This window comes from Chanos chanos, chromosome 13 (assembly GCF_902362185.1).
Source record: "Chanos chanos chromosome 13, fChaCha1.1, whole genome shotgun sequence".
NCBI lineage: Eukaryota > Metazoa > Chordata > Actinopteri > Gonorynchiformes > Chanidae > Chanos > Chanos chanos.
In genome coordinates, this window is record NC_044507.1 from 17053518 (window position 1) to 17065920 (window position 12403).

The following is a 12403-nucleotide window of genomic DNA, read 5'->3' on the forward strand; positions in this document are numbered from 1 at the left end:
GGTATGTTGTCATTCAGGCGAGGTACAGGATGCGCTGTCTCAGATTACAATACATTTATAGTCTTTGCATATACACTGGGAACAGAAATACATGATTGAAAGAGTACTATGAAAAGCAAGGGTTTAAATGTAACCCAGAATTGCATGAAGACATTTCAGCAGTATGTGGTTCAATTTCTTGAGCTATTTATATGTTTGAACCCAACAGGGAATGCCCACAGTTGAGCAAGATGAATTCCTGTCCCTGATTAGTCACGTACAGCGTGGTCGAATGGATGAACAGCGCTGCAACCTCGACTTAAACAAAAGAGCGCCAACTTCCTACAAAGAGACAAATGCCGGCCTATCAGGTTAATGTGAGACTTTTACTAAAGCTACTCGCCTGAGGAAAGCCTTCTTAATGCTGATCTGCCAACACAATACTTTTTCCCTATACAGATAAAGATGCTGATCACCTCTTTCAACTTTTGGCTAACACTCAGAGCAACAGATTGGATGACCAGCGAGTTTCACTCAATGCATTACCAAGGACACAGACAAACTCTAGCTCGGGTCAGAGAACAATGACTGAAAAGGACTCAGAAAACATGTACAACATGTTGTTCAAAGTCCAGGTGCGTAGGTTTTTATAGGGGATTACTGTTAGCTCAGGTCAATGAGGGCAAATTTAGTAGGTTTTGAAATATGTTAAAAATCTTGACTGGAAAATGAATTTTAGCGCAGCAAAAACTTACGCTCATTTAAATGCTGATTTTGACAGAAATGATTTTGTTTGTTCTATAATTTTCCACATCCATACATGTGTATTTTGTTGTCAGTGTATTCTGTATGCAGCTCTGTACATAAACTGTGAGTGAGTACATTGACTGTTCCCTTTCTCAGGGCTCTAGGATGGATGAACAACGGTGCTCCGCACCTGGGATACAACTTGGGACTCCTGCCCATCCCAGAAAGGCTTATACCAGACCTTCATCTCCTACTCTGGCCCTGCCTGAGTCAGACTCATCCAGCAAGTCCCCGCGCAGGTCGCAATCCTTCACCCCAGCCTCTGAGGTTGAGCGGCCTCAGTCCAACGCCAATCACACAACACAGGTCTGTTACTTTCATACCCCCCCCATCTTCTATTGACATATCTCTTTAACAACCATTCACAACTAATGAAAAACTACTGCTGTGAAGAATTTCTGATTGTGAATGATCGAACTGCTCATCTGTGGCTGGATTGTATGATTTGTAAAGCAGTCATGAGTCTGACTGTGCTAATTAATGGTTTTACATTAGGATGGTGCTGAACAGGACAGACTTTTTGCCATGATACATAATGTACAGCGAGGACGAATGGAAGACCAGCGCTGCTCCTTTGAGCCAATCAGAAAGAGCCCCTCCACTCCAAATCAATTAAATGTCAAACCCACAGGTTAGCAAAACTGAATAAAACAAAGCTATTAAAATATTCAACATGACTTTGGTAATGACTGTTTGATCAATGTTCACCTTCTCTTATATTGATCTGATTTATCTTGCGTGCAGCTGAGGATGCGGAACAGTTCTTCAAATTATTCACCAACTCCCAAAGCAGGCGATTAGATGATCAGCGCGTCTCGCTCAACTCATTGCCCGGGTTACAGTCCTCCTCTGGAAGAGAACAGAAAGAGAGGAGTAAATCAAGCACGACACAGAAATCAGACCAGCTTTGCCATGCTGCGTCTAGACTGCAGGTAAGCATGGCATATTTGAAAGAGCTGTGCCCGCATTAGAGCCAGATTAATGTTTCCCCTTATTTATTTAAAATAAAGCATTTCAGTTGTTTTTCCCCTTCTAAACACAATGCATCCTACGTAATACTCTGTTTATTTAATATTCTCTGTTTATTTTCACTTTCTAAATAATGCACCACTACTAAGAACTACTAACACTGCAATTCACTAACACTGAGATTCAGTCTGCATTTCACTCAGGGAATGTACCGTTATGAAAATCTGTCGAGACAAGTGACTTCAGGACAGATTTAAAAATAGCTTCGTAGAGGTGGCCCTCAATTCAGATGGTGATTTTTTTCTTCTGTGAACTCGCCACAACATTCATTTGATATTTCCATTACTCTTACAGACCCCGATGATCAACAAGCCAAGATTCTCTGCTCCGCAAATCATCCTGACTCCAGGTTCCCCCGTCCCCGACAGGAGAGCCTCCTCCAGACCAGAGTCTCCCACACAAAGCCCTCCTGATTCCCCAATCAGGGCTCCCCCTAGATCAGCCTCATTCAGTCCTATGTCTGATTCAGAGAGAATGCACTATGATGTCTTGTCTCCTACTCAGGTGAATAGTAATACACTTGCTTCATTTCACTTTGAATTAGCTCTGTCTCAGACCTTAAATTTGTGGGGAGGGGGGCATTTTTTGAAGGTGCATATAATTAATATCGTTTCTTCTCTTATTTAAGATGACATTCCAGGTGTCAATGTGCTTCACACCACAGCAGGTACTTAGATTTCAAACAGTCTTTTTGTTAATCCTCATTGTGTGCGTAGTGTATGTGTATCTTGCTTTGTGTAGCTCAGAGCATCAATATCAGAGCTAGCTTATGTCAAAATGCAATCATCCATTGCCAAATGATTAAGGTAAAAGACCCGAACAGTGTACAGTAATCTATTCTGAACAGTGATCAGATTATTCTCTGTCTCTGTCAGGGGCGCAAGGGGGCCGACCAGCTGTGCTCCTACCCCGAGGTCTTCCTCACTCTGGGTCCTCCAGGAGAGGCCATTGTGGTTCCGCTTAGTCCAGTACCTGGCACTCCTGTATCTGTCAGCGTTACTCCGTCCATTAAGCCTCATCCCAGACTACCATCCCCTACCCGGAGACCCCGGTCCAGACCCTCCTCACAGAGTCCGACGCCAACGGGCACCAGTCCCATCAGTCCGGATGAAGATTATTTCTCTCTGATCCACAGAATTCACTCTGCTCAGCTGCAGAGGACCATTGGACAGGGTGCAGGAGAAAAGGAGAAAGCAGATTCAGGAAGAGGAAAGGGGAAAGGGAAAGGAAATGGGAAGAGAGAGAGGAAGGAGGGTGGTAAGAAGAGATAGAAAGGGGTGAATGATGCATTGTGAGCAGTATCTGTGAGCAGTATTTAGCAGTATCTGCTGGATATAACTGAACATTTTTAAGTAGATAGTGTTTCTTATCACCGTTGCCCTCATGATTTTTACAAAGTCTTGACTTCTCTGTTGAAATTAACCGTTGATATATCACTGAAAAATGTCATGGTATTGATCATCTTGTTCAAATGAAATTATCTGCTTTCCATCCTGTTTTTGACAGTTATGTTGAATAAAACATTTTACCGTCCAAAATTGTGTCTTATTGGGGAGGGGGGGGGGGGGGGGGGTCGTAAAAACCCGTTATTCTTGAGAACCATTATCACAGCTCACTATTTCACATTACTCTCACAGATATTTCCATATCCACACTGGCATATCACGACAAACTAGATTTTTACGTAATTGTGCGAGAATTTTAAGAATTCTATCATTACGTAAATACTACACATTGCTACCAAATCTGCAGCTGCTGATTATTTACAAGTATTGATGTCACTTTAAACTGATCTTGGTGTCCATCGATTGACCAATGGGAGCGTTCGTGAGGGCGGGACAATTCAAGTTTACGCACACACCACGTTCAGGGAAGTTTCATCTATTAGCAACAGTTAGAAATCAGCTGGATTGTGGTGTCCTTACTGTGCTATTTTGTGAATACAACGATGCCGACTCTCAGCAGGAAGCCGGATGTTATGTTTGTACGTTTTTAAAATCTGGTCGTAATTATTTTCAACAAAATACAAAGTAATCTAATGTTCAGCGGCCTACTTAAACCAGCTAGGTTGTGCGGCTAGTTAGCTAGCGCTATCTAACAGAGGAATAAAATAGCCAGTTAAGCAGACAATTCAGTTTGTAGAGCCGCAATCATTTATCGATACTTGTGTAAAAGTCTTCATTCCTTGCATGTAAAACACCATCCTTGTAGTTTTTGATGCATTATTATTCTTTGTCAGCCACTGTAGCAGTCCGCGCATTGCTAGCTGACTAACTTGTAAACCTTTACTGTAGAAGTACAGCGATGCTAACACTAGCTTGTGAAGTCATTGCTAAATTGTGGTCACCGGGCTGCTGTTTTTGACAAACTAATAGAGAAACATTTGAAGGTTTTCCTAAAAGCATATATCTAACTGACCAGTAATCTGCAAATCTGTTACGTAGCTTTATAATCAAACGTTGATTTTATCCTTCTCCTATGTTGCTTTCTTAGGAGGATGATGACCTGCCCTACGAAGAGGAGATCATCAGGAATCCATATTCTGTCAAATGCTGGATGCGCTACATTGAACACAAGCAGAACGCACCGAAGTCTGTGCTCAACATGATTTATGAGCGTGCTCTGAAAGAGTTACCTGGCAGGTAAATACTGGCATTAATCTTAAATTACAGCATGTTCTGCTGTACGAGCAAAACCGGGGAAATAGTATGTTAACAAAACATTTAAGCCTGTATTTAACACCAGAGCTTTGGCTCTCTTTTAAAGATTAAGATTCACTCAAGTTCTTTTCTGTGGGAATACACCAGATGAATTGACGGGTGGGTTAATGGTGTTGTTTACCATTGCTATATATAGTTGGTGTAGCAATGTCTTCCCTACATTAGAGATGCATTTGAAGACACATCTTCAACTGAATGAATGTGTGTTTATTGGGTATATGTTTAAATATCTTTCCTGCAGTTACAAATTGTGGTACAATTATCTGAGAGAGAGGAGAAAACAGGTTAAGGGAAAGTGTGTCACAGAACCAGCATATGAAGAGGTCAACAACTGTCACGAGAGAGCACTGGTGTTCATGCACAAGGTAACGATGATTTTTTTTTTTTTTTAAGAATTTGTTCTGAAGTCTGTAAATGAAATAGCAGGTCATGTGTGCCAGTGGGTCAGAGGCTTTTTACTGTCTCTCCATCAGTGAAGTTCATATCTGTTGTCAGGCTTGGGATGTTCTCAAACAGCCTAGATACACCACTTTATGGACCAAGTACCACTGTGTGTCTGAATGCTTTTTCTCCATCTCTAGATGCCAAGGATATGGCTGGATTACTGTCAGTTCCTTGTGTCTCAGTGCAAAATTACCAGGAGTCGGCGGACGTTTGACCGGGCCCTGAGAGCCCTCCCCATCACGCAGCACCCTAGGATCTGGCCTCTGTATCTCCGCTTCGCCCGTAATCTTCCCCTGCCAGAGACTGCCATTCGTGTTTATCGCAGATACCTCAAGGTAAGAACAGGTCCAGGGTTTTCACACTCAAAAATGTGCTTCACGGACCTCAGAATTCATGCTTAGAGTTAGGGCTGGACAATTATGGGATAGAAATAGGTTTACTCTGATCAGTACTGTTAGTGGAACTATAATTGGAAATTGTCAGAGATTGCATACTGCCCTCCCATTCAGCTATTTTATTGGACACAAGATGAAGCAGAGCTGGGAATCGTATTTGCGCCGTTGCTTTATTGCACTGTCAGTATCTCCATTTCAGCAACATCATTTCCATTGAAACTAAATTAGTTTCAAACCATGGAAGATGCTTTTTCCAGCAGCCCTGTTCTTTTTGTGGGGGGGGGGGAATGTTCTATTCACTTTTTCAATTAGATCTGTGATCTAGTTGCTCACAGTGCTCTGTGAGAAAGCCTGTAATTTGGTAGGCTGTGAACTCATGTGATCAGATTGAGGAAACATTGGTAGTTGGTTTGCTCATTGGAGATTTGTATGATTCCACATGGTACACAGATGCTGAGGACTCATTGAGGCCTTTTACGATTAGTTAATTGTGATAGCCGATAGCGTAATATTGATTAATAAACAATTAATTGTCAAGAAAGAAGAAATAATGTAACGCCTTCAGTTTTTATTTGTGCAGTTACTTAAAGACACTCAGCCACAACACACAATTACCTTTTACTTTCCTCCCTGCATTATGTTTAGCTTGCTCCTGAGAATGCAGAAGAGTACATTGATTATCTGCGTTCAGTTGGGCGTCTGGATGAGGCAGCAGTCCGGCTTGCTGCTGTAGTCAATGACGAAAGCTTTGTCTCAAAGGAGGGCAAGTCTAACTATCAGGTCAGCATTCGTTTTTCCTACTCTTGCCATTACTCAAGACCAGTGTTTCTCAGATCCAGCCTGAGGGGCTCCCTGGACAGTAGTTCTCTGTGCTCACTCATCACTAACACACCTGACAAGGGTTTTTTTGGTAATCCATGAGCCCATAACTATTTAAATGAAGAGTTTTAGATCAAAAATGTTCTGCCCAGTGTGTTCCGTGGACTGGATTTGAAAAACCCTGCTCTACACACCCCCAGATAAACCAAAACAAAGGGACTAAGTGATGTGATTGTTGTTGCTATGGTCATAGATTGTGAAGTAATCCTGTGGTGTTGGTTGTTTTTGTGCCTTGTGTGACAGCTCTGGCACGAGCTGTGTGACCTCATCTCACAAAATCCAGACAAAGTTACCTCGCTCAACGTGGGCGCCATCATTCGCGGAGGCCTCACCCGCTTCACGGACCAGCTGGGCAAGCTCTGGTGCTCCATGGCCGACTACTACATCCGCAGTGGCCACTTTGAGAAGGTAGGTGCCCCACAGCATCTCCATATCGACCAGTGAGGTCATCATCAGAGACACAGGAGACAGATCCAGTTTGACCTTTCCTTTCTTTCTGTCAAGGCTCGGGATGTGTATGAAGAGGCCATACAGACCGTGGTGACTGTAAGAGACTTCACTCAGGTCTTCGACAGCTACGCTCAGTTTGAGGAGAGCATGATCGCTGCTAAGATGGAGACCACCTCTGAGATGGGACAGGACGAAGATGGTGAGTGATGACTGGGGCAGTGGGACCGTCTTGAACATCACCAACTGAAGTCTTTCTGGTTTCACATTTGCTGTTACCCTCCCCCCCCTCCTCCGTAGACGACATCGACCTGGAGCTGCGTTTGGCACGCTTCGAGCTGCTGATTACTCGCCGACCACTGTTACTCAACAGCGTCCTACTCCGTCAGAACCCTCATAATGTACACGAGTGGCACAAGAGAGTCAAACTGTATGAGGGCCAACCCCATCAGGTAAGTCACCACCTGTAACCGTCATTTTGATCTTCAAGGTATCACTAATATGAAGCAACGTGCATGCGACACTAAATACATTAATGCGTGTCTTTGCTATGCTCTGCAGATTATCAACACGTACACAGAGGCGGTGCAGACGGTGGACCCCATGAAGGCCACAGGGAAGCCTCACTCTCTTTGGGTGGCCTTTGCTAAGTTTTATGAGGATAACGACCAGCTGGATGATGTAAGAAGGAGTCCCACATCACTGCTTGTCACGTAGCTCACACATTTTGGCAGACGGTTGCTTAATAATCATAATATTTCTAATGAATTATTCATGTATGTTGAATTCGTTATCAAACATGATCTCTTTACCATGTCAGGCAAGGACTATCTTCGAGAAGGCGACCAAGGTGAACTACAAACAAGTGGACGACCTGGCAGCCGTGTGGTGTGAATATGGAGAAATGGAACTACGTCACGAGAATTACGAGCAGGCGCTACGCATACTGAGAGTAAGAGACACAACACTTTTCATCTGACTTTTGAAAACCTCAGGCTTCCCTTCGCAGCATGGTGATGTTACCCAGATGAGTTGGTGCAGATCAGTGAGCTCTTAATCTGAGAGTTGAAGGAAGGAAGGAAGGAGTTTTCTGGGATTTTCCAGCTTCAAAGATACTTTCCTTTGACGAGACATCCCTCTGTTTTCACAGAAAGCAACTGCGATCCCGTCCAGAAAAGCAGAGTACTTTGATTCGTCAGAGCCCGTGCAGAATCGCGTGTATAAGTCTCTCAAAGTCTGGTCCATGCTGGCTGATCTTGAGGAGAGCCTTGGCACTTTTCAGGTATATTAATATAATAGTATAATAACTCCCCAGCACTTTTAAGAGTTTTTAGAGCTGTGTCATACCCTAGTCTTTACCCACATACTTGGAGGTTTTTTCCCCCCTTCTTAGCCGGTGAAGTATTCAGCTTTAAAACGTAAGTAGACTGGCTATTTGTTGTTTTTGACTGTGTTAATCTGAGGGAATCCTTCTTACCCTTGTTTGGTTTGTTTTGTCCCACCCCACCCCCCCTTCACTGTGCAGTCCACGAAGGCAGTGTACGACCGAATCATTGACCTGCGCATTGCCACACCTCAGATCATCATCAATTATGCTATGTTTCTGGAGGAGCATAATTACTTTGAGGAGAGCTTCAAGGTGCGTGTGCATTGAGTTGTTCTTGAATCTTGAATCTTTCTCCACAAAAATGAGCTTTTGTGTGGAGCAGCTCTCACTGTTTGGCTCTGTGAACCTTGCAGGCTTACGAGCGCGGAATTGCACTCTTCAAGTGGCCTAACGTGTATGACATCTGGAACACTTACCTCACCAAGTTCATTGACCGTTATGGTGGGAAAAAGCTGGAGAGAGCACGAGACCTGTTTGAGCAAGCACTGGATGGTTGCCCTGCTAAACACGCTAAAAGTAAGCCAGATAGAAATGTTTGAGCCCACCACAACCGTAACAACATTTCGGACAGCCAGTGTTTTCTCACAGTACAGCGCGGCCATTTATTGTGTTTTATTTGTTTTGTTTTTGTTTTTTTTTTCAGTCTTGTAAACAAACAAGCTGTTATACCGTAGCTCTTTGAAGGTTCTTACCAATGATTATATATACTTGGGTGTGTCCTGCTAAGTGCAGTCAGAACAGAGTGGATTCACGACTTGACGCTTTCTGATTCAAAGCCATTTACCTGCTGTATGCGAAGCTAGAGGAGGAATACGGGCTGGCCAGACACGCCATGGCCGTGTATGAAAGAGCAACACAGGCTGTGGAGACGGAGGAACGCCATCACATGTTCAACATCTACATTAAGAGAGCAGCAGAGATATACGGAGTCACACACACCAGAGCCATCTATCAGAAGGCCATTGAGGTGTGGCAGCTGCTTAGCTGAGATACTCATAAATGAATAACGATGCTATGTCAATATACATTGCGATGCAGTGCTGTCGAGATTGACGTGGCGGGGCCATGTTTCGTTCCAGGTCCTTCCGGACGAGCACGCCAGGGACATGTGCCTGCGCTTTGCCGATATGGAGAGCAAACTGGGCGAGATTGATCGGGCCAGAGCCATCTATTCCTACTGTTCCCAGATCTGTGACCCCAGGGTAAATTAGTCATACCTTAGCTAAGCTGTATATCCATTAGTCTGTTATATGTTTTGATTTGTATCTCTTTGTTTATCTTTAAATACTCATATTACTTGAGTCTTTACCGTGTCTCTCCTTTTTATTTTCTTTTTCTTGTTCTCAGATGACAGCTCATTTCTGGCAGACGTGGAAAGAGTTTGAGATTCGTCATGGAAATGAGGACACAATTCGTGAGATGCTTAGGATCAAGCGCAGTGTCCAGGCGACGTACAACACGCAGGTCAACTTTATGTCCTCTCAGATGCTCAAAGCCACAACAAATGCCACCGGTACAGGTGAGAGTAAGAGTTAATATCTTTTCATCTAGCACATGCATGTTTACTCACGCATAGTAACACACACACACACACACACTCAGAGGGATGTGCTTTTGTGTTCTTCACACTCGAACACTTTACCTCTCTGTGAGTAAAGGAACTGTCATTCACGGATAGATCATGAGTGTGTTTGTTATTCTGTGGTGTGTATCTCTGAACGTGCTGTGTTGTGTTTTTTTTTTTTTTTGGTGGGCAGTGTCCGATCTCGCCCCGGGTCAGAGTGGAGTTGATGACATGAAGATGTTGGAGCAGAAGGCTCAGCAGTTGGCCGCAGAGGCCGAGCAGGACAAACCCAAACCCAAAGACAAGATCCTGTTTGTCAGGTCAGTGGAACTCCTCTTCGTAAACCCCTTCGTCCTCATACGCAACTCGTCTTCGGATGAGGCAAACATAAGGCTCCAGAGGGGGGCTGATGACACTGATGGAAATTTCTAGAAGAATTCTATACAGTTTTGTAGTCAAAGTAAACACAGTCTTTCTGTGAGACTGTTTACCTAGCTGCTGCTATTAGCCAGTATGTTTTTTGTGTGTGTGTGTGTGTGTGTGTGTTTGTAGAAGTGACACGTCACGCAGTGAACTGGCTGAGCTAACTAAACAGGCTAACCCCGATGAGATTGACATTGATGATGACGAGGAAGAGGACGATGACGGCGAAGAACGGGAGCCAGATGGTTTGTTTACCAAATATAGTGTCAGTATTTCTGATGTTGATTGATTGTTTAGATTTTACATGATTTTTGTTTTCGTTTGTTTCTTGAAACAGAGGTGCAGCTTGAGCAGAAGAGTGTCCCCACTGCAGTGTTTGGAGGACTCAAGGAAGACTGAAAATATGTTGGACACAAATTGAATTTGCAGATTAACTGAGGTTACCTCAGTCAGGTCATGACAAACACAATAGACTGTATAAGATGGATCATGATTGTTGTTAGTCCTGAGGGTGTCATAAACGTTTTTCTTCTGTCTTACTACTTGCTGTATGGAAAGAGGGAAGTAAACATGTCTAATCAAGTCAGTGATTAAAGTTCGACTTGTAATATTCCTGTGGTTTTGCACTCTCGCGCAATACCAGGTTCTAACGCAAGAGGTCGTTGTTTCTCACGCTGTAAATCCCCCTCAAATGACGTGAAAACAGGACATAGTATCCCATTTAAATAAAACTAATGTTTTTTCAACCGTTGATGTCACGTCTTTAAAGCTAAGTGTTATCTGCTGGTATATTAATTCGTGAAATTATCGCGAGACATTTAATAATAGTCCAACACCCCTAAGGGTGGAGCCGAGTGGTTGTAGTGTTCGCTTCAACGACCGACACAAACTCGGACACAAAATATTTTTTGTACCGGTGGCTATGGAATTGATGAGGATCTGGGAAAATAATGTGTGTTGCACAAAACATTAAATTGGATCCTATTTCTACCTTCAAATGCTCTGTCAAGCCAACATTGTAATTGCTATCTTGTGCAGTGTGCTTCTACGCTTATAAATTGTGTGAACCCTCACGTCTACCTTTCTGTTGAGGGATTGATTTTGAAAAAAAGCAGAGGAAAACTTAACCAAAGAATGGGGAATAATAACTGCAGTGTTCAACCTTAATTAGATTAAAATAGTTCAGTGATAATCCTCTTAGAAAGTTACAGCGGTGAGGCCTTTAGCGATCTCCCCCAGAACTCTTCAGGATGACATGTGACGTAGTTTCAGAATTTTGTTTGTGCCCAAGAGCTACTCATTACTGCCTGGAGCGAAAAAAATCGTACACTTTACAATTCAACCTCCTTGCCCCTCGATAACTCTCAGTAATGAGTAAGTGACTATGTTGACTGTCAGTAATTTGCAGTTTTTTAGATTTGTTTTTTGCTAAATACCTTAAAGCTTAATTGAAATATGACAATGTCGCTGAAATTCCCTTTGGATTAACACGCCGACCAGTGTAAAACATAACAAGACGCAAGAATCAGAGCAGAAGGCAGTTATGAGGTGGACTGTCTTAGCGTGGTTCTGGACAGAAGAACGATCATTAATCCAAAGAGTTAATGTTTACTACTAATAGTGTTAAACTGACCTTTTTTTTTATAGTATTAGGAAGACATGAATGATACATTGCCCATGTAGTTTATTTTTGCATTTCCGTGTGCAGTTCCCGACAAATCATGAATGTCTATTCCCTCCTGTGCCAGACCCACCATTTTAAGCAATATAAATGCTTGACTAAGGACGCCAAACCCACAGTCATTTAGCCATTCAGTCATTCAGTAAGTACCATACTGTAAACTAAAAGGGTACATTAAAATAAGCAGTGGAGGGACAGCGCATGGCAGCACATCTTAAACACTTTCTGATATCTGGTAGCTCGTGATAGCTTTCGTTGTTTCGAGCAAATTTTTGAGACAAGAAAATAACTCCGCCTCTACAGACAGATACTGACACTGAGTAGCCACTTCTATTCAGGGTCTAGTAATCGGCTGCGACTAACAAATTAAAAAAAATAGTTTGATTAAGTTCTAAAAATTATGACTGTTTTACACTCTTGCACGTGGGGCGACAGTTTCCTTTCGCACGAGTCATCCCATGAAGCAAGTTATACCGGTACTGCACCTGTCACAAACGGGATAAAACACCTTTGTACCTGCTGGTTGCGTTCAGATGGTTTATCCCGCCTCCTCTTGAGCCTTGTTGCTTTTGCTCAGACGCCATTGGTCAACTGGTGGGATGAGTGACGTGACTATGGAGCACCTGGAAATCAGTCATCAAGAAAGCT

General features: G+C 43.1%; 1 protein-coding gene across 1 annotated transcript; it reads left to right on the top strand.

Annotated features, from left to right (window-relative positions):
* The first annotated feature begins 3740 nt into the window (after positions 1-3740).
* xab2 (XPA binding protein 2) lies at positions 3741-10769 on the top strand. Its single transcript, XM_030790282.1, has 19 exons — positions 3741-3799; positions 4309-4457; positions 4777-4900; positions 5117-5314; positions 6020-6154; positions 6497-6661; positions 6758-6902; positions 7001-7152; positions 7262-7381; positions 7521-7652; positions 7851-7982; positions 8226-8339; positions 8441-8603; positions 8864-9054; positions 9167-9289; positions 9435-9606; positions 9845-9971; positions 10204-10319; positions 10412-10769. The coding sequence occupies exons 1-19, from the start codon at positions 3764-3766 to the stop codon at positions 10471-10473; spliced, it is 2556 nt and encodes an 851-aa protein (XP_030646142.1). The 5' UTR covers positions 3741-3763; the 3' UTR covers positions 10474-10769.
* The last annotated feature ends 1634 nt before the right edge of the window (positions 10770-12403 follow it).

Coding starts and splice junctions, on each gene's coding strand:
- xab2 (XM_030790282.1), top strand. CDS start 3,764: ATGCCGACTCTCAGCAGGAAGCCGGATGTTATGTTT. Junction 5,315..6,019: donor TTTATCGCAGATACCTCAAG/GTAAGAACAGGT, acceptor CATTATGTTTAG/CTTGCTCCTGAGAATGCAGA. Junction 6,903..7,000: donor GATGGGACAGGACGAAGATG/GTGAGTGATGAC, acceptor CCTCCTCCGTAG/ACGACATCGACCTGGAGCTG.